The sequence below is a fragment of the Leishmania major genome, chromosome 17 (assembly GCF_000002725.2).
Source record: "Leishmania major strain Friedlin complete genome, chromosome 17".
NCBI lineage: Eukaryota > Euglenozoa > Kinetoplastea > Trypanosomatida > Trypanosomatidae > Leishmania > Leishmania major.
Window position 1 is genome coordinate 594,872 of NC_007258.2, and position 25,723 is coordinate 620,594.

The 25,723-nt window shown below is 62.2% G+C and overlaps 8 protein-coding genes across 8 annotated transcripts; all 8 read left to right on the forward strand.

Annotated features, from left to right (window-relative positions):
• Window positions 1-651: 651 nt before the first annotated feature.
• Window positions 652-4,920, forward strand: LMJF_17_1230 (conserved hypothetical protein; the record flags this gene model as incomplete). Its single annotated transcript, XM_001682328.1, has 1 exon — window positions 652-4,920. One exon carries the CDS (start codon window positions 652-654, stop codon window positions 4,918-4,920), a length of 4,269 nt encoding a protein of 1,422 aa, XP_001682380.1.
• Window positions 4,921-5,780: 860 nt separating this feature from the next.
• On the forward strand, window positions 5,781-8,645 carry LMJF_17_1240 (conserved hypothetical protein; the record flags this gene model as incomplete). Its single annotated transcript, XM_001682329.1, has 1 exon — window positions 5,781-8,645. One exon carries the CDS (start codon window positions 5,781-5,783, stop codon window positions 8,643-8,645), a length of 2,865 nt encoding a protein of 954 aa, XP_001682381.1.
• Window positions 8,646-9,374: 729 nt separating this feature from the next.
• LMJF_17_1250 (conserved hypothetical protein) lies at window positions 9,375-12,560 on the forward strand (the record flags this gene model as incomplete). Its single annotated transcript, XM_001682330.1, has 1 exon — window positions 9,375-12,560. The coding sequence occupies one exon, from the start codon at window positions 9,375-9,377 to the stop codon at window positions 12,558-12,560; it is 3,186 nt and encodes a 1,061-aa protein (XP_001682382.1).
• Window positions 12,561-13,846: 1,286 nt separating this feature from the next.
• On the forward strand, window positions 13,847-15,208 carry LMJF_17_1260 (conserved hypothetical protein; the record flags this gene model as incomplete). Its single annotated transcript, XM_001682331.1, has 1 exon — window positions 13,847-15,208. One exon carries the CDS (start codon window positions 13,847-13,849, stop codon window positions 15,206-15,208), a length of 1,362 nt encoding a protein of 453 aa, XP_001682383.1.
• A 1,359-nt stretch (window positions 15,209-16,567) lies between these two features.
• Window positions 16,568-17,521, forward strand: LMJF_17_1270 (conserved hypothetical protein; the record flags this gene model as incomplete). The annotated part of the gene is made up of 1 exon (XM_001682332.1): window positions 16,568-17,521. The coding sequence occupies one exon, from the start codon at window positions 16,568-16,570 to the stop codon at window positions 17,519-17,521; it is 954 nt and encodes a 317-aa protein (XP_001682384.1).
• Window positions 17,522-18,508: 987 nt separating this feature from the next.
• On the forward strand, window positions 18,509-18,712 carry LMJF_17_1280 (conserved hypothetical protein; the record flags this gene model as incomplete). The annotated part of the gene is made up of 1 exon (XM_001682333.1): window positions 18,509-18,712. The coding sequence occupies one exon, from the start codon at window positions 18,509-18,511 to the stop codon at window positions 18,710-18,712; it is 204 nt and encodes a 67-aa protein (XP_001682385.1).
• Window positions 18,713-19,678: 966 nt separating this feature from the next.
• On the forward strand, window positions 19,679-21,808 carry LMJF_17_1290 (putative translation initiation factor; the record flags this gene model as incomplete). Its single annotated transcript, XM_001682334.1, has 1 exon — window positions 19,679-21,808. The coding sequence occupies one exon, from the start codon at window positions 19,679-19,681 to the stop codon at window positions 21,806-21,808; it is 2,130 nt and encodes a 709-aa protein (XP_001682386.1).
• Window positions 21,809-23,741: 1,933 nt separating this feature from the next.
• On the forward strand, window positions 23,742-24,308 carry LMJF_17_1300 (conserved hypothetical protein; the record flags this gene model as incomplete). Its single annotated transcript, XM_001682335.1, has 1 exon — window positions 23,742-24,308. The coding sequence occupies one exon, from the start codon at window positions 23,742-23,744 to the stop codon at window positions 24,306-24,308; it is 567 nt and encodes a 188-aa protein (XP_001682387.1).
• Between the last annotated feature and the right edge of the window lie 1,415 nt (window positions 24,309-25,723).

Below are 25,723 nucleotides of genomic sequence, written 5' to 3' on the forward strand. Positions count from 1 at the left end.
GGCAGCGGCAGCGGCAGCAGCGGCAGAGGACTTGACGCGGCGCCTATTCGTTGGTTTCGTGTTGGCCGGGCGGCTGCGGCTCTCTCGCGCAGAGCCTGCTTGGCGTGTGCCCGTCTGTGTGTGCGTGTGTGCGGCGCCTCCTCTCTAGGTACGCGCACTCTCCCACACATGCGCACGTGCACACGCACATGCACCTGCACATAGGCATGCACGTACAGAGAGAGGGACATCTTCACATCTACACACACGCCTGCTGACCCTTACAGGACACCACGCAGTCGAACCAAACGGTGAGCCATGAAGGCTCAGCACTTGATCGTGGAGACCCTTGACAGTAATGGTGAGAGGGGAGCCTCAGCACCAGCAACACCGATACTGGCTCCGCCGCTCTTTAAGGGTGACACCGCTGTCTTGGGGGCTGCCGCTGTTGCCAACCACAGCGGCGGCGCCGTTGCGAGGGCCTCGTACTTGTCCATTTTGTCCTCCGTCGACAGTTCACAGTGTAGTTTCTTCGGCGGCGGCAGCTCTGCAGTCTCGCCGCTGGCCTCGACAACCGTGGCACAGGCCAATGTCGACACCCCCAGCAGCACATACGAGGCGGCCGTCTGTGCGGAGCTGCAGCGGCTGCTGGAGCGCTGCGAGCAGTCTTGGATGCACACCATGCAAATTCCGCGTGTTATTCTGCGCAGCGTCGCTCTAGACCAAAACTGCGCCATCGCCGTGACGTGCATCATGCTCATCATCTCCTGCATCCTCTATCCGATGACGCAGACGATCCTGTGCACGGTATTGCTCTTCGTCCTCTACGGCCTCTGCGTGCTGCTGCAGGCATACCACTTTTGGGCTCGCGTGACGGAGATGAAGTACCGCACCGCTTCTGTGGCCAGGGAAGTGCTGGTGCGATGGTGGCGCCGGGTGCAGGAGATGCCGCTGCGTCGCAGTCAGACCGCCGAGGAGCGGCGGCGCGTGTTTATCGAGTCATTCTCGCAGCTGCCGGCGAGCGCGTTCCGCATGGTGGCCGTCGTCGACGAGCGCACAGGCAGACTGAAGCACATCCACAAGAGCTTAATGGTGAAGATGTCCAAGCGGCTAGACGAGGTGACGCTGAAGGTGCGCTCTTACCTGGAGCCGACGAGCATCTGCAAGCTCGTCGACGTTATGCGCATCACCCTCGAGTGTGATGCGATGGTGCTGAAGCCGCTGACGGATCGCGCCCGACCACCGCGGCTGCCGAACCTGCTCCTATCCAACAAGCCCTTTGTGGAGGACGAGGATACAACGGACAGCAGCGACCACGAGCGCGAGTCGCGCACGGTGCTGGGCGGCGGCAACACCATTACCGTGTCGCACCACATGGAGTACTTTGTCCACCGCGTCTTTCTGCTCGTCTGGGCAGCGGTGATGGTGCTAACCGTCGGCACCGGCGTCATGTTCTGCAGGTTTGTACGGCTACCCCTCGGCGAGGGCGTCTTCCTGGACCCTGCCGTTGCGGCGCTGGGTCTGCTGCCTCTCAACGCCATTGTGCTCAACCGCGTACTCATCTTCTACGCCAACGTCTACCTCGACAAGCTTTTCCACTACATGGTGTCACGCCGCTCCTACGCGCTGGAGGATCGGCTGCCACGCTTCTCCTTCTGGTCTACGCTGGTGACGATGGCGCGGGTGGTGTGCCGCATGCCGCCGCCGAACGGGGGCCGTAACCCACTTGTCTTCTCCACTTCTCTTGTCGACGTGTTTGGCATGGCAACGGTGGTGTCGATGCTGGATCAGACGGGGATTGTGACGGATATGGTGCTCGTCCCTAAGCAGGTGTTCCTGCTAAAGTCCGACCCGCAGCAGCAGCAGCAGCAGCAGAGTTCTTCCAGCGGGGAAAGCGGTGACGATGACGATGGTACGACGATTGTGAAGGGCTGCTTCTCGCAGCGCAGCGAGCGCGACGCTCGTGAGCGCCGCCGCGACATGCACAAGCTGATCAAGCGCAAGAAGTATCAGGAGCGCCGGTTCCTGGAGCTGCGGCTGATGCAGTCGACAAGGCAGGACCTGGCGGTCGAGTTCGCCGACGAGAAGGCTCGCCACAAGCACAACAGCCACCTTAAACCTCTCTGCCTCGCCATCCTTGTGCACGCCCTGGCACGAGAGCCGACGCAGCTCGCGACGTGGACGGAGCCGTTCCGCTTCTGCGACCGCTCACTGCTGTGGGCGCGTGCAATGCACTGGATCCCGCGGGCGTGTGGCTTCCACGATAGAGTGACCCACAACTTCCTGATCCTTGCGCGCATCTTCGTGATCAGCACGTCCACCGGGAGCGGGTACTGTGACGCCTACCCGGAACAGGCGTGCTCGTACCTCGTCGAGGGCAGCGATGGCGCGCTGCACCTCTTCACCATCGGTACGCCGTATCTCGTGTGCCACCACTCGACAACACACTGGACGGGAACGACGATAGAGGAGTTTGACGCCCATGGTAAGGCAGAGGTGCTTTACATGGGTAAGCACCAATGGGAGGAGGGGGCGACGCTAGAGACGGTGGCGCTGTCGCACCGCATCTTGCCGGAGCGGTACCGCCGCTATGTCGCAACGCTACCGCGCCACGCGCATCACTACAACGAGTTTTTCTTTCGCAACGGCGTCGAGGTGAACAGCACTACAGCGAAGAAGGCACAGATGGAGCGGCGACATCGCCGCCAGCAGCGCGCGGCGGCGAAAGCGGCTCGTAGTGGAGTCGCTGCGCTGCAGCCGCAAGTCGCACCGCGGCCCGCCGATTCAAGGCAGGAACCGCGCGGGGAGAGCGGGACCAGCAAATGCCGCGTCATGCGATACAACGGCGGTGGTGCCGATACCGACGGCGGAGCCCCCATACCGTCGGTGGCCATGCAGCGCGAGCGCACCGAGACGACTGTGCGCGCAGGCGACAGAAAGGTGGACGTGGAGAAGGAAGTGGGTGCGGTGGGTGTCAGCGATGGCAGCGCCATGAGCTCCCACGACGACGACGACGAGGGGGGCGGGGATAGGGACATCGCAGTTGCCGAGCGCGACATCAGCGGCCGCGACGGAGATCGGCAGCACCAGCCGTGCGGCACGCCCCGGCGTCGCTGCCGGTCCGCACCGCCGGTGCGCAGCACGCGGCCGGCGAACGTGCAGCCGCCGCGCAACCGCTCTTTTGGCGCCGCCCCGACGGACGTCGTGGGCGACATCGAGGGGGATGACTGCATCACTGTGAATACCTTCATCTGGCTCATGGCGACCACCTCCCACACGTTCCTTGGGCTGGTCGGTTTGCAGGACTCGGTGCGCCCCAACGTGCAGAGCACCATGAGTTTGCTGGATGAGTCGGGTGTGCGCTGCATGTACTTCTGCGCCGGCACGGAGCGCCAGACGAAGAGCTTCGGTAGCCGGGTCGGCTTGGACACGGACTGGAACTGCTGCATTTCGCTGAAGGAGGACGCCGTCGCGCTGGATCCGCACAGCATTCGCGCGCAGCTGCCATTCGGCATCAAGTCGATCCGCAAGCACATCCTGCACGTCGACCCGATTCCGCTTCAGGTGAGCCTGTTTTCGCACGCCCTCGGAGTGTCGAAGCGGGCGATGCTGTCGGTGCTGCAGGACAACCACGAGGTCGTCGTCGCAGTCGGCTCGGTGTTTAACCACAGCAACGTGCGCAGCTTTGTGCAGGCGGACTTGTCGATCGGCGTGCTCCCAACCAGGCGCGGCACCAACGCGGATAAGGAGGGCGCGCTGAAGCACACTCGCGTCGTGGAGCCGTCCGACTTTGCGGCGGCGAACAGCCTCAACCGCGATATCCCGCTCTACCGCAACGTGGCGGAGCTGATCGGTTGCAGCTGCTCCCTGCGGGCGCCGCCAACGACGTCCATCTTGCCGATTGTCGCCATGATGATCCGTCAGGCACGCCTGCGGCTCAGCGGCATCAGCAACGGCGCTGAGTTCGTCATGCACGCCAACTTCTTCTTGGTCATGGTGAACACGGGCTCGCTGATCGTCGGGGTGCCACTGCTGCTGACGCCCTCTGTGACGGTGTTTGAGCTCTATGTGCTCATCCCGATTTTGGCGCTGTGCTGCACTTACACGGCGTACGCCGGCATGGATGCGATGCGAGTGATGCCGTCGCGCCACAATCACTTCGTCCGCCGTGCAATCTTCCGGCACAGCGCGGTGGTGTGGTGCCTGCGCTACGCCATCTCGGTTGTGGTGCTCCTCGCTCTCGGCATCACTGCCTCCACAAAGCTGTGCAAGGTCCGAGTGCTGAAGCTAATCACAATGGAGGAGGCCACGTGCATGTCGTCGGGTCAGGGCTACGTCGCGCTCACCTTCAACTACTGGCTCATGGTGCACTGCTGGACGCACATTAGTCGTCATCACCCCATCTCCCTCACCTTCTCGCTGAAGCTGGAGCACGGGCGCCGCTCTACCTACCTTTTCCGCTCCTTCCGCTGGGTCGCCGCGAGCGTCCTCGTGACGCTGCTGAGCATCATCATCGTGGTTCTCGACACACCGAAGGCCGCCCTCCACCACGCTTTCTTCCCTTCTGTCCCGCACTTCATCGTGTCACTGCTGTTCCCGGTGCTGATCCTCGCACTGGACTGGCCTGTCAAGCGGTGGCGCGAGCGGCGCTTCACGAACATGCAAAAATTTCGGAAGCTGTCGTACGGCACACGGCTTGGTATGCACTCGCCCCGCGGTGACTACGAACCGGAAGGCATCACCTACACGCACACCAGCACCGTCGGCGGCGCTGGGCGAGAGGAGGCGGCGTCGGCGGAGCGCGTCGGACTCCTCAAGCGCGTGAGCGAGTGGTTTTACCGCTTCAGCAGCATGCGTGGCGGGAAGCTGGAGCTGAACTGCGTGTGCTGTGACCACATCGGCGGCAACTACGCCACCTACCACACCACGGCTAACGTATAAGATTGCGGTTGGTGTGCGCTGCGTGCGACGGTGCGCGTGTGCGCGCATGTGATCTGCTCAGAGATGTGCGTGAATGTGCACAAGGGGGTATTGCTTTCGAGTAGCGGAACGGCGTCCACCATCGTCGCTTGTGAATGTGTCTCGTTGCGCTGCGGATGGGCGACGCGTCACTCTCTGTGCCACCCATCCGATTTCTCTCTGACAGCATCCGTGCTCCCTCCCGCCCTCGCGTCCATACACCAGCATGCAAGCGCGCGCCACCGTAAGCTGCCTGTCGTTGAGCGATACCACCGCTCTTTGTGGCTTCCTCTGCGTGCCGCGTTGTGCGCGGGTGCTTTCTCTCCTTAACTGCAGGTCGACAACTCCCGCAGCAGACGCGGACAGCACAGCACAGCACATATGCCCACACGCGTGCACACATACGTGTGTGTATGTGTGCGGGTGCACCGCCGGGTGAAACGACGGCGGCTTTTACTGGCGTTCACTGCCGCGTGTTCCTTGCACTCTCCCTCTACGACTGTCAGTGGCCTTGCCGTCGCATCTCCGCATCTGACCTCCCTGCACGTGCACACAGACACGCGCACCCCGTGCACACGTGTTCACTCGATCTCCCTTCACCACCACGCCCTGCTGCACTTGGATCTTGTTCGGCCTACCTTGTTCTCATTTCTCCTCGTCATGGACTATACCGCCTCCTCTCAACACAAACTATCCGTGTAGGGTGACGTGTGGCGGACTACCCGCTCCCTCCCTCTCCTTGCTTCACGCACACACACACACATACACGCGCACGCACCATCATCATCCTAATCATCATAATCAAGAGTTTTTGCGCTTCGCGGTAGGCTTCTGTGGTTGACATGGAGCTGCTGCTGACTCTGCCGTCCCCTCTGGAGGGGATCGAGCGGTACATAGTGAGTGACAGGCTCCAGCTGACGCTGGAGGAGGCCGGCGAGCTCTCCAGCCGCTACCACGCAGCGGTGGAGCTGCACCTTCGCAGCAGCAGCAGCCGCGAAGCCGTGAGGGAGGAGGCGGCAGCGGATGGCATTGTGTCAGCTCTCACGTTTGCCCTGCGCCTCTTTAACGCCGAGAACTTTTCAGGCGAGCTCACCGCGGCGGAGAGGGCGCGCTACGGTGCCGTCTTGAACCATTTTGGCGGTACTCTGCCCAACGGCTACGAGGGCCCGGATGGGAGGAACAGCGACAACGAAGAGGAAGCGGCAGCGCCGGTTGCCACGTCCCCGGTGGCTCCTTCCTCAGCCACGGCTCTGACCCCCGCTCAGCGCGAGCGGCTGCAAGGCCTGTTTCTCCAGCGACTGCTGACGACGGATGGCGAAATGCCGGTGCCGGCGATGCGCCTTCCTGGCCTTCTCCTTTGCATTATCAGTATTGCCAAGGCAGAGCTCGAGCCGGGTGTGCCGCTGCTGCCGCTGACCTCGCCGTGGCGTCTGCGCGCCTTCTTCCGCCACCAGCTATGCCTCTCCCATCGCTCCAACACGGTCTTTCTGGCGTTGGCGGCGTGCGTCGACGCCGTGCTGCGGCTGCCGAGCGAGGAGCAGACGGTCGAGATGCTGCTGGAGGTGGGCCAGGTGCAGAGATACTACCACCGCCGCGATCTGGCAAAGGCTACGTTCGAGGCAGCCATGCGCCTTAGCGGGTTGCACGTGGAAGAGACGTCGATGATGGGGGTGCGCACCCGCTGGCAGCAGAACCAGCACGTCCAGATGGTGCTGAACGCGACAAGTAGCCGCCCGGTTCCTCCCCAGTCCATGCTGGAGGAACAGCCGAAGACGATCATGGCGGAAAAGGACGGCCACGACTTGCTCGACCGACCCCGCGAGACGCCCGAGGCGGCTCTCCAGCCCCTCACCCCGCTTCACCCTGAGGACAAGGCAATTCTCCTTGCTCTCTGCATGGATATCCGCAACAACAACCCCGACCACGGGCTCACGCGGCACCACATGATGACGTACATCGAGCGGCTGCTAGCGGACCCGGCCCCGTCGCCGTTCATGGTGCGGTGCCAGACGCTGTTGATGCGTGCACGCCTCGAATCACGGCGCAATCGTGTCCAGGAACGCGCGTTCATGCAACTCACCGAGTTAGTGGAGCAGTATTCGGCCCGCCGCGACCCCACGCACGAGGTTTTTGGGCGGACGGCCAGCGACTACTTCTACAGCGTCGCCTTCCCGCCGGTGTGGGCGCTCAAGCGCGAATACGCGGACTTTTGTGTCGAGGAGACGCTCTACAAGACGGCGCTGGATGTGTATGAGCAGATTCTAGACTGGGAGTGCATAATCGAGTGCTGCAAGAAGCTCGACAAGCGGCGCCGCGCCGAGAGTCTGGCGCGCCAGATGTTGGAGACGGATCCGCTGAACCCGATGCTGTGGGTCGCGCTCGGCGAGGCGACGCGCGACGACGCGCACCTATGGAAGGCGTGGGAGCTGTGCGGGCACAAGATGGCCGCCCCGATGCGGGCGCTGGCTCGCCTGGCGCTGGACCGGGAACACTACGCCAAGGTAGTCGAGTACTTTGACGAGGCGGTGCGCATCAACCCCGTTTTTGGCGGGGACTGGTTCGCTCTCGGCTACGCCTCGCTGCGCCTGGGGCGACTCGAGCGCAGCGGCGAGGCCTTCACGCGTGTCTGCCAGATTGACCCGAGCGACGCCTTCGGGTGGAATAACCTGGCTTCTGTTATGCTGCGCGAGCGCAAGCTTCGGCCATCCTTCAACGCCATGAGCCAGGCCATTCGCAACAACCGCCGCAACTGGCGCATGTGGCAGAACTACTTCCGCATCGGCTGCGAGCTGAAGGAGGTGGTGGAGACGACAAGCGCTCTCGGCATCGCGCTGGACATCGCGCAGCGGCAGATCCATCTGGAGCGTGACACGCTAGAGCTGTTTGTGGACAACACGGTCGCCTACTTGAAGGGCGAAATTCACGGCAGCTCCCTCGACGCCGCGGAAACGGAGGGCTCCAAGGCAGACGCGCTCGTCTACCGCAGCCTCGGCATTCTGCCAGACGAGAATGACATCCATCATGCCCCGGTGGCGCAGACCATGGCGACAGCGGAAGAGGACGAGGAGATCGCTGACCTGATGCCGTTAGGAGCGGATGTAGAGTCGCCGGAGCCCGTGACGGGTGCGGCGGCGGCGCATACGACGAAGGAGCACGATGCCGTCCTTGCAGGAATCCGTCGCCGTCACGCCGACCGCGTCCGTGCGCTGTTTGCCCGCATCCTCGAGCTCTTCGTCAGCGACCCGGACATCTACGCGTGCGCCGCGAAACTCATGCACTTCTTGGATGGCCCAATGGCGTCCTTCCGCTACCGCCAGAAGGAGCTGCGTGCGTGCCAGCAGAAGGAGCAGTGGTGCCGCGAGGAGGCTCTGTTCAGCCGCACCGTGGAGTGCCTGGAGGCAATGGCCTCCGACGTCTTCGAGGCCTTCAGTGAGGTGCAGAACGGCGGCGCTGCCGGAGCGACGGTGCCGTACGCGGAGACGACTCCTGCAGGTACGGAGGGTGTGTCGCAGGCGCCAATACCGCTTGCTGGCGAGGCACTGCAGCAGGCTATCGTCGATTCCTTCAAGGAGATACAGACAAACATCAAGGGGGCTCTCGACGCGGCCGAGGAGCACATGGAGGAGCACGCGGTGTACAAGCGGCTGCGCGAGCTCTCCACGCGCGTGCGCCGCTGCGCGCAAGGAGCGCAGGAGGCGTTTCTCTGAGGGGGCAGGAGATGGGGGGGGTAAAAAGGGAGCCATGGAGGGGGGTGCACAGGAGGAGCAGGCACGCGTGGTAGTTTCTTCGGTGCGCGGCTGTCACCTCCTCCTAACGCCTCCCCCCTCCCCGGAGTCTGAGCCGTCACCATTCGTTTCCTGCGTTGTCGACGCTCTATCTCTGACTCTAACCCGATTCCCACGCGGCTAACGTAATCCTTGCCGCCATGGCGGATCAACTCGTTCTTATCACCGATATCCTTCTCCATGCACCTCCACCTTGCCTCTCCACCTCCACGTGCGCGTAGTGGCGCACGGACGCGAGGGCAGATACCGATGCGGAGGAAGAGGAGGCGGAGAGGAGACCTTCTCCCACCCTCGTCGACAGCAACCAGGCGAAACGAATCGACTGAGCACTCGAGGCGACAGCTTGCTGTGCAAGCGCCAATCAGCGCGTGGACCGCATCCACATCCGCCGCCCCACGACACGGGCAGCGCTACTCCTTTCCTTGCTCCACGCATCCTCCCCGTCTCTTTGGTGCCCACCTGTCTCTCTCTTTCGCTGTCGACCGGCACGCACACGCGCACACACATGCCATGCGGCGAAGCCATTTTCACTTGCAGCTGAACCAGCCCTTCTTTCCCCCCGTATAGCCCGCCTCCACTCCGCCTACGTAGAGCATGTCGTCGTCGGCGTCTGTGGCCAGCTCCGCTCGCGGCGTTGGTGGTGGTGCCTCCATGGTGAAGCGCAAGGTAGACGACCGCATCAAGACGCTGATCGACGACATCGCCCGCCACAAGCATCGCGGCCTCATCTTGCTCGTTGGTGACCGGGCCAAGGACCAGGTGGTGAATCTCCACCTCATGATCTCCCGCGCCAACCACAACGCGAAGGTGAACGTCCTGTGGTGCATGCGCGAGGACCCGGACTTCGGGTCGACTGGCAAGAAGCAGCAGGAGAAGCGGGCCCGGCTGGAGGTGAAGGGCGGCCTCTCTACAGAGGCCTCCAAGGAGGCGTTCCAGACGTTTCTGGCCCAGACAAACATCCGATTTTGCAAGTACAAGGAGACGCACAAGATCCTCGGCCAGACCTTTGGGATGGCTGTTCTGCAAGACTTCGAGGCGATCAACCCCAACACGCTGGCCCGCACGATGGAGACGGTGAAGGGGGGCGGCCTCATCGTGATCACATTCCGCGCGATGCGGTCGCTGCGGCAGCTCTACACGATTGCCATGGATGTGCACGCGCGCTACCGCACCGAGACGCAGAGGGATGTTGTCCCCCGCTTCAACGAGCGCTTCCTTCTTTCGCTGGCAGACTGCGACACTGCCATGTGCGTGGACGACGACTTGAATGTGCTCCCCATCACACACAAGATGAAGTCGTACGGCAAGAGTTGCAAGAGCGACGCCTACAACGCCGATCTCGCCGTGCAGGGCCGTCTGCAGCACGAGGTGGACTTGGCGAATGTGAAGGAGACGCTGAGGCCGAGTGAGGATGTGGGGCCGCTCATGCAGCTGTGCCAGACGATGGACCAGGCCAAGACGGTGCTGTCGCTTATGCAAACCGTCATGGAGAAGCGGCTGGACTCAACGTGCGTCGTGACGGCAGGCCGCGGCCGCGGCAAGTCCGCCGCGCTTGGCATGACGATCGCGGGGGCGATTGCGCAGGGGTACAGTAACATCATGTGCACCGCCCCGACGCCGGAGAATGTGCAGACTCTCTTCGAGTTCGCGATTCGTGGGCTGAAGGAGCTGGGGTATCGAGAGCGAACCGACTTTGAGGCGTTGCAGGGCGTCAGCGAGGAGTTTGCCAAGTGCTTCATCCGCATCAACGTCTTTCGGGGGCACCGGCAGACAGTGCAGTTTGTCTCCGCGACGGACACGGCGAAGTTTGCGCAGGCAGAGCTGTGCGTGATTGATGAGGCGGCGGCGCTGCCGCTGACGCTGGTGAAGCGCATATTGGGCCCCTATCTCGTCATTCTGAGCTCCACCGTGTCTGGCTACGAGGGCACTGGCCGCAGCCTGTCTATGAAGCTTGTGGCCGACATGCGTCGCGGCAGCAGCAGCGGCGCCGCCGACGCGCGCCACCTGAAGGAGCTGTCGATGAGCGATCCGATCCGTTACGGCCCGGGCGATCCGGTGGAGAAGTGGCTGAACAAGCTGCTGTCCCTCGATGCAACGATGGAGAACACGCCGTTGACCACGTCGCCGCATCCGAGCGCGTGCGAGCTGTTTTACGTCAACCGCGACGCTCTCTTCTCATACCACCCCCTGGCAGAGGAGCTACTGCAGCGCATCCAGTCGCTGCTCGTCGCTGCTCACTACAAGAATCAGCCGAACGACCTGCAGCTGCTCTCCGACGCACCGGGGCACCACTTGTTTGTGCTCTGCGCCGACAGCGTTGAGTCGTCCGCCGCCTCGGCGCCGACCTCGTCGACCTCAGGGGCGGCACGCCAGCAAGTGCCGGACATCTTCTGCGTTATCCACGCCTGCGAGGAGGGCCAAGTGAGTGCGCAGAGCATCAAGAGCCATCTGAGCCACGGCCTTCGCCCATCGGGTGACTTGATTCCCTACACCCTGTCCCAGTACTACCTGGAAGAGGGCTTCGCAAAACTGGCAGGGCTGCGCATCGTGCGAATTGCCACGAACCCGGCGCTGCCTCGGGCCGGCTACGGCTCCCGTGCCCTCTCCTTGCTGCACCAGTACTACAGCGGGTCCATCTCGCTGACAGCGGCCGAGCCCAAAACGGCAATAGCGACGCACAGGCGCGGCGACTCCGAGGCTGACGCGCGTGAGCAGGCTGGCAAGGAGCACGAGGGCGACGACGACGAGTCCTCTGCGCCAACCGCGATGCTTGCGCCGCGCTCGCACATCACAAATCTTCTTACGCCCCTGGTCGACCGCCCTTACGAGCTCGTCGACTACCTCGGCGTCAGCTTCGGCCTCACGACGGAGCTACTCAACTTCTGGAAGAAGGCGTCGTACATTCCCTTGTACGTGCGCCAAGCCCCGAATGAACTGACGGGCGAGCACAGCTGCGTCATGGTGCGGCCGATGGGCTTCGACTTGCGCCCGCTGCAGCGCGAGTTTCAGCACCGTCTGCTCCCTCTCTTGGCGATGCCGTTCCGCCACTTGCCGACGGAACTCGCGCTGAGCCTCGTGGGCGACTTTGAAGCGCACGACCCACACAAGCTGAGTGCGGCGACGGACTTGTCAGAGGTCGACCACCACGTTGTGCGCGTGGACGGCGTTGTGCAGGCAACGACCGACGATATTGCAGCCACATTCACTGCCGGCGATGTGCAGCGCCTGCGTCTTGTGTCGACCACGTTCATCGAGGGGGGAAACGTGCTCGACTTGGTTCCGACGCTGGCAAAGTTGTACTTTGGGAAGCGACTCTTCCGTTGCCCGGATGGCACCGACGGCGTGGTGCTCTCCCACGCGCAGGCGGCCGTGCTGCTGGCGGTGGGTCTGCAGTGTCAAACAACTGAGGAGCTCGCAGCTCAGGCGGCTTTCACTGGGGTGTCGACGCAGCAGCTGCGCGGGCTTTTCCTGAAGGCCCTCTCCCGCCTCTCGGAGCACCTCGTCGCCCTGCAGAAGATCCCCCAAAGGGCGCAGAGGGATGGCCACAACGCCGGCGTCGTGGCGGGCAAGCGCGCGCGGTCGCTGTCGGACGGCGCGGTCGGCGACAGCGCCGCCGATGAAGACGTCGAGGATGCGGAGGAGGTCTACGACAGTCACGGCAACTTGAAGGGGCTGAAAGTGGCACGCAAAGTCAAGGTGCAGGTGTGCACGGACAGGACACTACTGCGGGACGCGTCGTTGTCCGTCTCGGGCAACGCGTCGGCTGCGTCTACGGGTCGGGACAGTCTACAGGATGTCTTCTACCGCCCAACGAAGAAGGCATCCAAGCGTCGCTGATGGCGAACTCCGCATCCTATCGCGTTATGCTCTTCTCGCTACGGGGTATTTCTCTGTACCTTGACGGACATGGCGGGCGGCGGAGGGCCGTGGTGGATGACCGAGCCCGAGAAGGGCGTGGAAGGAGATCGGCGTAGACAGAGATACAGCGGCACGAAAGCGAGCGGGCGGCTGCGAGTGGGAGAGTGGGGGATGCCGGGAACGTCCCATAGTTGTGGAGGGGGGGGGTTGTCCATGCCGTATCCGAGGGCACCCAGCTCTCCCTCCTTCCGGCTGCGCCGTCCCTGAAAGACTCATGTATCTCCCCGCCTCGATCCACCACCACCGCGACCGCCAACGGCAGCAGCGGCGGTGCTCTCCCTCACTGCAACTCCTTTCTTCCTCGCCGGCTCCGCCTCACGAGCTCTGCTGCGCGCTCCTCTCTCTCTGCGTGCGTGCGCTTCGGGCCTTGAGTGCCTCCATTTTGTCTTCCCCTTTATATATGGCCCACGCGGAGGGCGTAACGCCCCCCCCCCTCCCCCTCCCCCTCCCAACCACTCTCCCTGCGGCCACTCGAATGCATCTACACACGCACACACGTGTACAACGTGACTCGCGCGTGAAGGATGCTTGTGCGTCTCTCCACGCGCGCGGGTGTGCGTGTGTGGCCGCGTCGGACCGCCTAAGCGGGCCCCGCGGACGCTAATCGGAGCCCTTAAGCGCAGATTAACCACCGAGATAAATACTACGAACTCACAGGCGAAACAACGATGAGCAGACATCAACCGCGTTTTCGTCTGCTAATGGCCGCTTCCAGATGTGCCGCTGTGGCTGCTTGCGTCATGTGCTTGTGTGTGTGTGTGTGTGTGTTTGGGAGAGGGGGGGGTACGCACACGTGACACTCGCAGCAGACGAGCGCCCGCCCCCTTGGGTGTTTTCGAAGCGCTAGATAGGCGAGAGAGGCATCCCAGCACGTGTGGGTCTACGGTGCCGTCTGTGCACTCATGGAAGCTGTCCTGCTCGTTCTACAACCACGTGTGTGCGCTCGTAGGCCATGCAATGCAAATGCGGGTCTGTGGCTTGATCGCACGCTTATCTGCACTTCTTCTCTTCACTACTTCCTGAAGGGCAATGGGTGTCACACACACACACAGACACACACGTGCACCCGTCCCAACACTCCCTGCTGAACGTACGAGCGGCACCGCAGAGCACCACCGCTCCCACTTGAGGGCCTCACCAGATCATCCTCCCCGTCCTTTCCCCCAACACGCGCGCAACCACACACAGACGTGCAGAGACGCACAATGAGCTCGCATGAACTGCCGTTCCTGATCCTCAACCTTGCAGTTGAGATGATTTTCGTGCTGAACTCGCGCCTGCACGCGCAGGCGGTGCCGCCGGAGAGGGCGGCCAGCGTGCTACGCGACATTGGCACGAACATCTTCGACACCGCTTTTGTGAACGAGCTCTTCGCACGACCGGCGATGTACTCATCGACGTCAGTGCTCCAGGTGTTCACGGCGCTGTCGAGCAGCACCATTATGCGTCTTAGCGCGAACTCGATGCGCAAGTTGTACGACCTCGTCTACATGACGGTCAAGTACCAAGTCTTCACGCTGCGCCACCCGTTGGAGCTGCTGGAGTTGACGCTGAATCACCTGGATGCCGCACAGAAGATTTTGCCGGCCGAGATACAACCTCTCACCAGCGCGGCGGAGAAACGTGTGCTGCGGCTCGCCAGCACGCTCAACATGGGTGACTGGGCCAGCACAAGGCGATCACTGCTCAACTTTTTCACCGGCCGTCACGTGCGGGTGTCCGTCTTCCTCGAAAACGAGGTGCAGGACCGCACGAGCGGCGCCTTTTACATCCCTCGCGATGCGTTTCTGTCGCCCTCGCCCGCCTGCAAGCCACCAGGGCTCGTCTACGTCGCGGGGGTGCCCCAGCCTGGAACGTTCCCCCACCCTGATGCACACCTTCCGTACCCTCCGCGTATACCCCTTGGGTCATGGAGGCCGCGGAAGGGTGCCGCGCGAATGACAAGCAACGGCTTCGACATCTACGCCGCCGCCGCCGCCGCTGCTGCTGCCGGGTCGTCTAGGTCGGATACTGTGGCTGGCGGTGCAGGAGCTCATGCTACCGTTGCCGCCGACCCGCTGCTGAGGCAGACGCTTGAGATGCCAATGCCGAAGAAACCGCCGTTTGGGGGCGCTGGTGCCGTCACCGCCTTCGCCAGCCCTTCTACGCCGCCGCCTGTTTCCGTCGCCGCCGAGGACAAGCAATGCGCCTACGACGCGGAGGTGAACTCTCTTGCGCAGCTCATCGGGTCCGTGAACAGAGCTGGCGGCGTGCAGCATTTCGAGCTCGACTTGTTTCCCGACGGCGCCGGCAGTAGTGGTGGGGCGACCGCTGTCGTGCCAGTGCCCTCTGCGGCCCCGACGTCGATCACGAACGCAGCTGGCAGCAGAGGCGCCGGCGCTACGCCGGCGATACCGGTTACTCGCATGACAGCCTCTGCGGTTCAGGAGCAGAACAAGAAGCTCCTGGGCATCATGAGCGACTTCCAATCACCCAAGGAGGCAGGCAGCGGTGATGCTGGTGGTGCTGTGCCAGCCACAGGTGGCGCGACCATGAACGACTTGCTCGACATCATGGACGAGCTATGAATGACCATCCGGCACTCAAGGGGGCCGTTTAGTGAGGGAGATGAAGGGGGATCGTGCCACAGCAAGGGCAAGCCCACTTCAAGCGAGACGCATGGCTGCATCGCTCTCTTCCTTCTTGCCTCTCTCCTCCTGATTCTCTTGCTGCGGCTCGGTTTTGTGGGTCTCCTCCGCCTCCTTCATACCCTCCTGCTGTGTCGTGTTGCCTCCCTACCCCCGCCGTGCCCCGCTCATTTCTCGAACCTCGTTATGTACGAACACTTCCGCCCCCTCTGCATACGTGCGTGGGCATAATGGATGCATCCATCTCTCGCTTTCACTTTCTCTCGCCCTTCAGCGTGATGAAGTGGAGCCACAAGCCACGTCCCCCTCCCCCGCCGTCCCCGCCGCGGCTCGCTGAGTGCGCTGCCACCTCCGCCGCCGCCGCCGCCCCATCTTCTCTTCTTTGTGTTGCCACAGCGCAATCTGGATGGCGCATGACGAGCGCGGACACCCACATGGACGTACACGTAGGCGTACGTGTGCATGCGCATGCGCATGCGCGTCTGTCTATGTATACGGATGTGTGTGTGTGTGTGTGTGTGTGTCAGTGGCTACTCAAGGCAAGGTATTTAGCAGTTTCTTCTCCAGCGGTTTTCACGATCTGAAGCGCCACGACGCTCTTCCCTCTCGCTGTATACTCTTCATCGATTGTGTCACTGCCATCTATCTCTGCCCCCCTCCTCCCTCCTTCTTCTTACTCTACGTGGCATCCCCACGACGAATGGCCACCGCCACAGCTACCCGCTGCATGCCACCTACGCTGAGCGATCTACATCATCAGAGACAGCAATGTGACCCGGACGAAACCTGTAGCAGAAATTTCAGTTCGCGTGAGCTCCTGCGCCTGAGTGCGTCTCTGTGCGACTCCCCATCCACCCACCACCCTCAAAACACACACGTACGCGCGCACTCCCTCGGCGGGTGTAAGTAGACTAGGTATCTGATAGTTATACTAGAAGCACTAGCACTCCTCCCCCATCCCCTTTTCTCTCGGTGGCTTGTCCGGGCCAAACTTCACCACCGCATAGCAGCTGAAGACTCATTTTTGCGTTCGTGGCACTTCTCTGCCGCCGCGAGCTCTCTCTCTCTCTCTCTCACGTTTGTGTCTGTGCGTGCGCCCTCGCACGCGAATGCGTGGTGAGCGGCGAACTTCTCTTTTGTTTTTTGAACTCGTCTCTCTGCTGTTCCTTCTCTGGCTTGCCCAGCCGCCTCCGTGAGCCGCCACACGTGTCTAGTCGTTGCCAGGCAAACGACCATCCCCCCTCCCCCTTCCCTCCGTTTTCTGCGTAGTCCGGGTTGAGGGACGCGCGGCCCGCAGCCATGCTTCGCCTACCTTGCTTCGCCACTCGCGCAGCCGCGGTCCCGGCCGTATGCGCAAGCATCATGGCGGTGTCCGCCGCCAAGCGACAGTACCGCATCATCCCGCACCTCTACAATGAAATCGAAGAACTCGCGGAGACGCAGCGGCGCGGTCGCTGGTCGATCTCGCACCGCAACTGCCTGCAGCAGCCGCTGAAGAAGGCGGAGATTATGTGCGACAAGCTGAACCTGCGCGAAAGCCGTCGCAGCGGCGTGCTGCCGGAGAAGTCCATCGCGCGCCGGCTGAGTCAGCAATACGCCGTGGACGGCGAGGTGTGCGAGAGCAAGTCGAAGACAAAGACCATCAACATCACCGTCGTCAACTTCGACGGCCACCCGTTCCACTTCCGCACGTACCCGATGCCGGATGTCACGCTCAACACGCTCATTGACGGCTCGGGCATGTGTCACGGCCACGCCACACACTGGGGCAAGTGCAACAACCCCGACTGCTCCGACTGGAACCACGGCGACGGGTGCATGGTGAACGTGGATATCGAGACGTTAGACCGGCTCCTGCCCCCCAATCGGTGGGAGTACACGTCACTGACAGCGTGGCGCGCGACGGACCGGCCGGACATCACCTTTAACACCCGCTTCAGCTGCCAGATCCCGATCACGGAGGAGCTAGACGGTGCTGTGTTTGCGCTGAAGCAGCTGTGGACGCGTGCCCTTCGTGAGTCTGTCTCCGACTGGGGTCTGGTGGACGACCAAGCGACGATCCACGGTGCTCGCAGCAAGAGGATCGAACCTTGGGCGCCGATCATCGAGGAGCCGACGAAGGTGGACTTCCCCATCACGTGGGACATGCTCTGGGCGACCGGCTACCAGGACATCATGAAGGAGAAGTACTCGAACTTCCGTCGCAAGGACGGCTTTCACACGAAGCCGGAGATGTGGGCTGCATACGTGTGAGACCCCCCTCCTCCCATCTCTCCATGCGCTGACAATGCACGCGCAAGCTCCAACCACGCTGTGCCTTTCCGTCTTGCTTTCTTGCTGAGCGAGTGTCTCGCTCTGAGAATCTGAGCAGTGCGGTGGCGGTGGCGGGAGGGGGGAAGGGCAGGATGTGGGCGACTCCCCCCTCTCTCCTTGATGTACATCCTCAGCCTGCTCTTTCTTGTGCGTGTTCTAGCGACGAAGCTCTTATTTCACTGCCGCTCAAAGTGGTGCGCGCGGTCCTGGTGCGGTCACGCTCACTCACCGTGCCGCACTTCCAGTCGATCTCCACGATGCTGACCCTCCTTTCCCCTGTGTGTGTGTGTGTGTGTGTGCGTCTGTGCACGTCGCTCTCTCTGCCCTCCTTTATTGTTTTTTGCTCTCTGCCCTGTTCACCGCTCAAGTAGGTCTGCTGAGCAGCAGTCACCAGTGGCGCACGGGACAACGAAGGACCTTTGCTGGTGCCGTGCAACGAGCGATGAAAGCCGTGACGACTTGTGGTTGGCGGTGAAAGGAGAGGAAAGGGGAGGGCGGAAAAGGGTGGTAGCGGTGGCGGCACGGCGCTGTTGCGGGTCCGATGGACCCGCCCTACCATCTTCGCGCCGGAGGCTCCGTGCGTAGGAGCGGCACAGGCATCTCTCGTTACTGAACACCCTCACTACGCCATCTCTCATCATGCAGATGTCACTGCTGCTTCCGTCTCTGGCGTCTTGACGACATTGATCTTGGCTTTACTCTCCTTCTCCTTTCCATCTCTCCTGTGCCACCGTCAACCCACTACACTCCACCACCCGCACGCGAATCGTGTCTCCACCGTCGTTGCCTGCCATTGCCGCCCGCGCCGTTGTGCGAAGTATCTTCTTTTTTGTGCCGTCTTCTCCTTCTTAACCGAGACGCTCTTCCTGCAGTGTGCGCTCGATCACGCACACCTCTCTCTCCGCCATCACCACCCGCGCCGTCATCATGGCTCCCTTCTGGACTAACGTGTTCAACTACACGTACGCCCGCGGCTTCATCCGCATACCCATTGTGCTGGCGCTGCCTATCTTCTTCAACAAGTATGTTCTGTGCGCTTACGAGGACGCATTCAAGCGCTGGAACGCCGGCCACAACCAGGTGGACATCTGGAACCGCCTCCAGCAAAAGGTGGCTGCGGACGCTGAGTAAGAGGCAACGGAGCCCACGCCGCGCAGCCTTTGTGCCTCCCTCTTTCTCTCTTCATATCCCGCATGGCCGGTGCGGTGGACGGTGAGCCGCACGAGCAAGCGGCTAGAGAGCGGGACGCGTCTTCTCTGTTCGCGCGTCGAACGGCTGCCGCGCACGTGATGAGCGAAGGGCGGACATCTTCGTTCACCGGCCGTCACGGTGGGGGCGGCAAGAGGCGCAGTCCTTCATGCCGCTGCTGCTGCACCTCCCTCTCCCCTTTCTCTCCTCCTACCTCCCTCGTGTGATAAGTCGTGTGTGTGTGTGTGTGTGTGGGTGGGTGGGTGTGGGCGCGCGCGCCCTGCGGCGTAGGGCGGTCTCAGTGTTGTGCGAAGCGCTTAGCTATTAGGAATCTCACTTCTCTTCCCTTTCCCTTCGTAGCGGATCCGAATGCGATAACAAGACAACGAATAAGCGATGCCAAAGCCGCCACCATGCCCGCCTCCGGTGTGTGCGTGCATGTGCGTGTGTGTGGTTCTTGCACCACTTCTCCTCGATGAGGCTCTGCGACAGACGCAGCCGTCCTGTCGTCTGAGCGCGTCTTGATGGACTCGGCGCTACTTGATTTAGCCAGTTCCGTTGTTGTTCTCTTGCCTCTTCTCAACTCTCTCACTGCGGCCCTGCGCTCTTCCCGTGCACGCGCAAAAATGTATACAAACACGTACATGCATACACCAAAGTAGAAGAAAGTAATAAGTAGACACGATAACGGAGCACCCGCCACTCTTCACTCTGAGTCTGCGTCTCTCTCTCTCTCTGTGTGTGTGTGTGTACAGTGCCGTTGCTCTCCTCCTCTGCCCACGCTCATCACCGTCCTACACACGCGCACACCACCAGACCACCATCCCTCTTACGACTCTCACGGTTCCTTTTCCTTTTGTCTGTTGCAAGGCAACCACAACCGCGACCGCAGCAGCAGCAGCAGCAGCCATGACGGACGTCAACTTCGGTCGCCACATTCTTATCGATGGGCTCCCCAACAATGTCACTCCCGATAAGCGCGACCTCTTCCAGCGCCACTTCTCGCGGCGCATCGGGGAGCTGCTTGGCGGTGAGAAGTTCAGCCTGCATCTCCTGACGGATCCGGAGACAGCGCTCTTATCGGGTGCAATCCTCAGCTGTGTGACAGAGACTCAGGCGGAGGCGGCGCTGGCGAAGCTGAATCGCTTCCCCTTCACCAAGTCTGCCGTGCTCACGACGTACCGCTGGAGCTCACTCGAGGAGGCGCGCAAGGACGATGGCCCGTACGTGCCGCCGCCTACGGCGAACGACGATGACGAGGAGGAGGCGGAGCTGGTGCACAATATGGCTGAAGACCCGGATGCGCGTCCGCAGTTTTTGATCAAGTCTGGCGTATCCTTCGACTGCGACTGGTATTGGTTCAACTGGGAGAAAAATGAGCCGGATCTGTACCGCCGCCGCAAGATCAGCAAGGACGACCCGCTCTGCCGCTGGTCCGAGGTGGACCGGGACAACAAAAAACTGGTCTCCGGCATGGTGTGCAGTGCACTGCCGGTGTCGCGTCCGCTGCCGGTGTGGTCTACCTACGGTTCCATGGTCATCTCACAGCACGAGAAAGGCCTGCGCGTGTGGGCTGGCCGCAGCATGCGCCTCCACTTCGAGATCACGATGGACATCAACGCCTTTATGGTGTCCCCGTGCGAGAAGTACATCATTGTTCAGACGCCGAAGGACATCAGCATCATCAACCTGCGCACTGCCAAGAAGATCCGCACCATCGGAAACCTTGACCTGCACAGCGATGATCTCTGGCCTATCATGCGCTTCAGTGCTGATGATTCCCTGGTGGTGGTGTGCAAGACGGGTTACCGCCCCATGGACTCGGCCGAGGTGCCGGAGGGCCACCTGAACATCTACGTCTCCGAGACGATGAAGCTGCTCAAGGGCCGCGGCAGCTCCGGCCATAGCTTTGCCATCCCTGGCCTGTACAAGGCGGAGTGGAACCCGGTGGTGGGCACGCAGATGGCGTACGTCTGCGAGCTGGGCCCGAACCAAGGCTGGAAGGCTGTCGTGGCTGACATGGTGGTGAACGAGGACGGCGAGGTGGAGCAGCGCGTGCTGAACGAGCGCAACTTTCTCGTGGCGACGCGGCTGGACATGCTGTGGCACCCGGCAGGTACATTTCTGTGCGTGAGGGTGGCGGCGAAGGGACCGACGGAGTACTTCCTTTTCCACGTCGCGGAGCGCAACGTGCCCATCACCCGCCTGTCCATCAAGCGTGGCTACATCCCGACCCGCTTCGCGTGGCAGACTGGCGGTGACAAGTTTGCCGTACTCCTGAAGCGCGATGGCGTCGGCGCCGGCCTTGGTGAGACCGGCGTGCTGCAGATCTTCATGATCGGCAAGCAAGGCCCCAAGGTGCTGCACGAGGTGGCCACATCGGCGACGCATCTGTTCTGGGCCCCCCGCGGCGGGCGACTGGCGGCTGCCAACTTCGACAAGTCATTGCTGCACTTCTTCGTGCTGCACGACAACAACACCATCACGGACAAGAACAAACTGAGCGGCATCAGCGCGACGAACTGTGAGTGGGACCCGACTGGCCGCTACTTTGCCGTTTGGGTGTCGTCGATTCACGAGCAGACGCTCGCCCCGCAGTACCGCATCTTCGACTACACCGGCAACGAGCTGTTCAAGAAGGCCGTCAAGCCCCTCTCACACTTCGCCTGGCGCCCGCTGCCGCCAACGCTGCTCACGCAGAGCGACGTGAAGAAGGCACGCGACATGATAAAGACTCTCGTGCGCGATTACGAGGCTACCGAGATGGCGCACAAGGCTGAGGAGCAGGAGCGCATCGATAAGGAGCGCAAGTCGAAGGAGGAGGACTACATCAAGCGCATGAAGATGGCTGCCCGCTATGCTGAGGAGAAGGGCATGGTGCAGACGCGCGAGGAGCAGCGCGCCAACTCGAAGTGGGTTCGCTACAATAACAACCGCCTAAAGGCGCTGCCGGACGAGGAGCACATAATTCACGAGGACGTCACGGAGTACCACCTCGTGTCGCGTCGCCAGGTCGGCACAGGTGTGGCGAAGAAGTAAGGTTTGGTGATCGACGACGGAAGAAGACGAAGAGGGGGACAGCGCGTGACAACTTCGGCCGACGGCGTTGTTACGGCAAAGCTGAGAAAACGAAAAGGCGGACGGGGAATAAGCGAACACCAGGCGAAGAGAGCACGACAATGGTCGGAGAGGGGCAGTGTGTGTACGGTGACGCACGCCCATCACCGTGCACACGCGCACGCGCCCATACGTCGCACACGCTCTCACGAACTGCCTCCCTCCAGTTCGTCATGCTCGTCTTCCCAGAGTTGACCTCCTCCGCTTCCATTGTGTCCCCCCACACGGCGCACACATGCGCCGTGTATATGTGTGTACACACGTCCCTGAGTTCGCGCCCTCTTTCTCTCTCTCCCCGCTATGTGTGTGTGTGTGTGTGTTTGTATGTGTGTGTATGTGTGTATGCCTGTGACGGCCTGTGTCGTTGATGTTCCCCGTGTCACGACGGCGTGTGTGTCGGCGTGTTCACCTGTACGTAAGTTATGTGGGATTTACCTTGTCGTTATGATATAGTTGTCTGTTCATGAGGTTAACTAAACCGTGGCGTTGTTCCACTCGTGTTGTGCGGCTCGCTCTCCCCCGTCCCCATTCTCTGCATGCGAGTGGAGGCGCGCGGGTGGAGGTGGCGGGACATGATACGCGTTGTGCTGCCCGTGTTGTCCCCCCTCTCTCTTGTTGGTTTTGTGGTTGAGGTTGAGGTGTTCGTACGCGTTGTTTTGTTTGTGTAAGAAAGTTGGTACGGGGTCACAAGCACTTCCACGCACGTACGCGGGCAACACACGCAGTTGTGTAAGTAGGTGCTTGTGTGGGCGTTAGCGGTGGTTCTTCCCCGAACACGTGCGAGTGGCAAGCGGTCGGCTGCGCTTCTCTCGCACTTGTCTCTCCACCTGTGCACCTTCTAACCAACCTAAGGAAAAAGAAAGAGAACAGGCAAGAGAAGAACGACTTCTACTCCAGGGCATCCCTCAAAGGCCCCCCGCCCCCCCCCCCCCCCCCCGCCCACATACACACACACACACGCGTGGCCCACCACTGCTGTGATGTATGCGTCTCTGTCGGTGCTGGCAGGCACGTTCACCATGTGCTCTTCCGTGGGATCGTGCTGTGCGGCAGCCCCCTTGGGCAGTTGCGTCTTCGCTGCACCTGGCGAGGCGGTGAAGGCGAAGAAGAGGGCAGCTCCCGAAGCCGTGGCGGGCAGCGGCTGTGAGCGTTTCTCACGGTGTCAACTGATGCTAGGCAGGTGATGACTCACACAGGTGCCGGCTCCCTCCCCCTCGCCGGGGGTGGGACGGCCCAGCCGCCCCTCTCTGCTTGTGTGCCTCAAGTCTGATGCGCATATCTGGCCCTCGCCTGCATGAGCACTCGCTTCTCAACAGCGCTCCCGCTGCCGCCCCGCCCCCATGCCTTCTCTCTCTCTCTGTGCTATGCACACCCCCTTAATCATCCACCCTCCTCCTGCACACGCGCATAACACGGAGAGGTACACCACTGCCAAGCTGGTAGGCGGAAGGAAGCGATCCGAGTAATGCACGCGTTCGCTGTTGGGCTACTTCACCGCCGCCTCTCGGGCTGCGCTGGTCTTCACTCCGCGACTGCTGGACGTGTTTTGGCTGTAAGCGTTGGCACGGCCAGTCCCCGCTTCTACGCTGGGGACGCCGCACACCCGCCCAGCACTTCCTCCGCGGCGTTCCGTGGCACTTTCACTGAAGCACACAGTCGAGGAGAGCGCGCGGACAGCGAGTCTGTCGCTCGCTGCCACCCCACTGAGCAACTCAGAGAGGCGACGGCCGACTCGGCCGCAGATGCCGCCGCGGCATCCCCCTCTCCACTCTCCACACCGCCTCCGTCCACAGCGTCGGCGTCAGGCGCCTCTCCTGCGGCTCCTCCCACGGGTGGCAGCAGCAGCGACTTGGCGATGCCAGACCCCGAGCCGGTACGGTGGGTGCAGCCGACCTACCAAGACGTAGACACGCTCCCTATCGTGGACGGGAAGGGCGAATACATCGTGTCACGCGTGCAGTGGCCGACCGGCGAGGTCGCCTACCGCACCCCTGCCCCGGTGGACGCCAAGCTTGCCCCACGCTTCGGCTATAATGTCGTGCAAGTGCGCAAGCACGTGTCGTGGTGGAAGTACAACCAAAAATATCCCCGCCTCTCCCTCGCGTACATCAATATCCAAGTGCTTTTCCTGCTCGGTTTCGCCTGGCTCGTCGCCTTCCTTACGAGCGAGTACCGTCAGACGATGGAGGCGATGCGGACGCCCGGGGCGATGGTCGGCGAGCACCGCGGCAGAGGACCAGCAACGAACAGCACGCAGAAAATTTCGTTTGAGAAGGATGAGATGAACGCGCTGCTCGACAAGGCGCAGAGCAACTGGTACGACGGCAAGGCAGAGGCGTCCTACGTGGGGTCGAAGGCGTACAAGATGAAGAAGATCCCGCGTCCAAAGGAGTTCTCCGCGGATGACTTCCGCAAGCGTTAGGTGTCACGAGGGGAAGCCGCGTGAGAGGATCGCAGCTGCAGCGAAATAGCCCTCGACGCGTCTAGTGCGTAGTTACGCGTCTGCTGAAGACGGTGGTGACTTGGTTTCTTCTTCGCTCGAAAGGCGCGATGATGACGAGAGGGGAGGGGCACCGCCTCTCGGTGCGTGGCATCTGAGGGTCCCGCACCCAGCTCTCCGTGTGGACGGCGGCCGAGCAGCCCCCCCTCCCCCTCCTCTATGCCTGCCAAATGCCGAACCGCCTGCGGCGCGGACATGGCCCAGCGCCGACGACGTGTGGGAGGGAGGTCGGGGCGCTGTGCCGGTCGCGACCGGCGACCGCGGCGACGCCTGCGCGGCCCATGTGATGGGCCGCGTGGCGAGCGTGGCTGGGGCGCCTCTGTCCCTCGGCCCTCGCGCGGCCCGCCGGTGCGTGGGGGGATCCCGCGTGCCGCCCCGAGGGACGCACCGTGTGGCGCGCGGCGTGACGGGGGCTGGTGCGAGGTGACGTGCGGGGCGGGTGGTGGGTGGGTGGAGCTTGCGGCAGGGGGTCGTGCTCTCCGGTGCCTGAGCCGGCGCATTGCTGGAAGGCGTGCGTCCAGGGCTGCGTCGCACGACGCGATGGGTGGCCTGCGGCAGGGCCGGTGGGGTGCGGAGTTGAGTCTCACCTCGTGTTGAATGGCAGAGGGAGCGGCCACACGTTGAGTAAAGAAAGGGGCCGAAGTGCCTGCGCGTGAGGGCCGCGTCACCGGTGGGCAGCAGCAAATGCTTCCTGCTTTTCGTTTGGGAGTGGGCGGGCAGGCTGATGCTCGCCGACGTAACTTGACTTCCGTACTGGTGTCTCGCCGGGGTAGTGGGAGCGGATTCCTGTAGCATGCACAGGCATGCTGGTCGAGACACCGAGAACACAACACTGGACAATACTGCCAATGGACGACAGCACCGCTCGCGCGTCTTTCGGCCGTGACTGTCTGTAAGGCAAGAGGGAGTGGGCAGGACAAGCGCTCACACGAACGCAGCCGCGCGCATCACTGAAAGAAAGAGAGCTGCGGGAACGGGAGGTCAAGCCAAGCCCTGATGCAGTACGTGTTGCTCTCAGGCACAGCCGCAGCGGCACAGGTTTCTCCCATGACGCCGCGTTTAACGGTTGCCGTGTCTCCCCTGGCTCTCTTTGTCTTACTCTTCCTCTCTTCGCTGGTCCGACATCATGTGCACGTCTTACTCGCACGCGCGTGGCGCTCTCTGTCCGCCTTATCGACGCGTTCGTTGTTGTTGTTTTGTTGGTCGCTGCACGCTCTTTCACATGCGTGTGTGTATGTGGGGGGGGCGGGGATGGGAGGGGGCGTAGTTCTTCACATTGCACTCGCAGGTGCACGCAAGCCATCCCTTCTCCAGCTCGTGCAATCGCGCGTACAGAG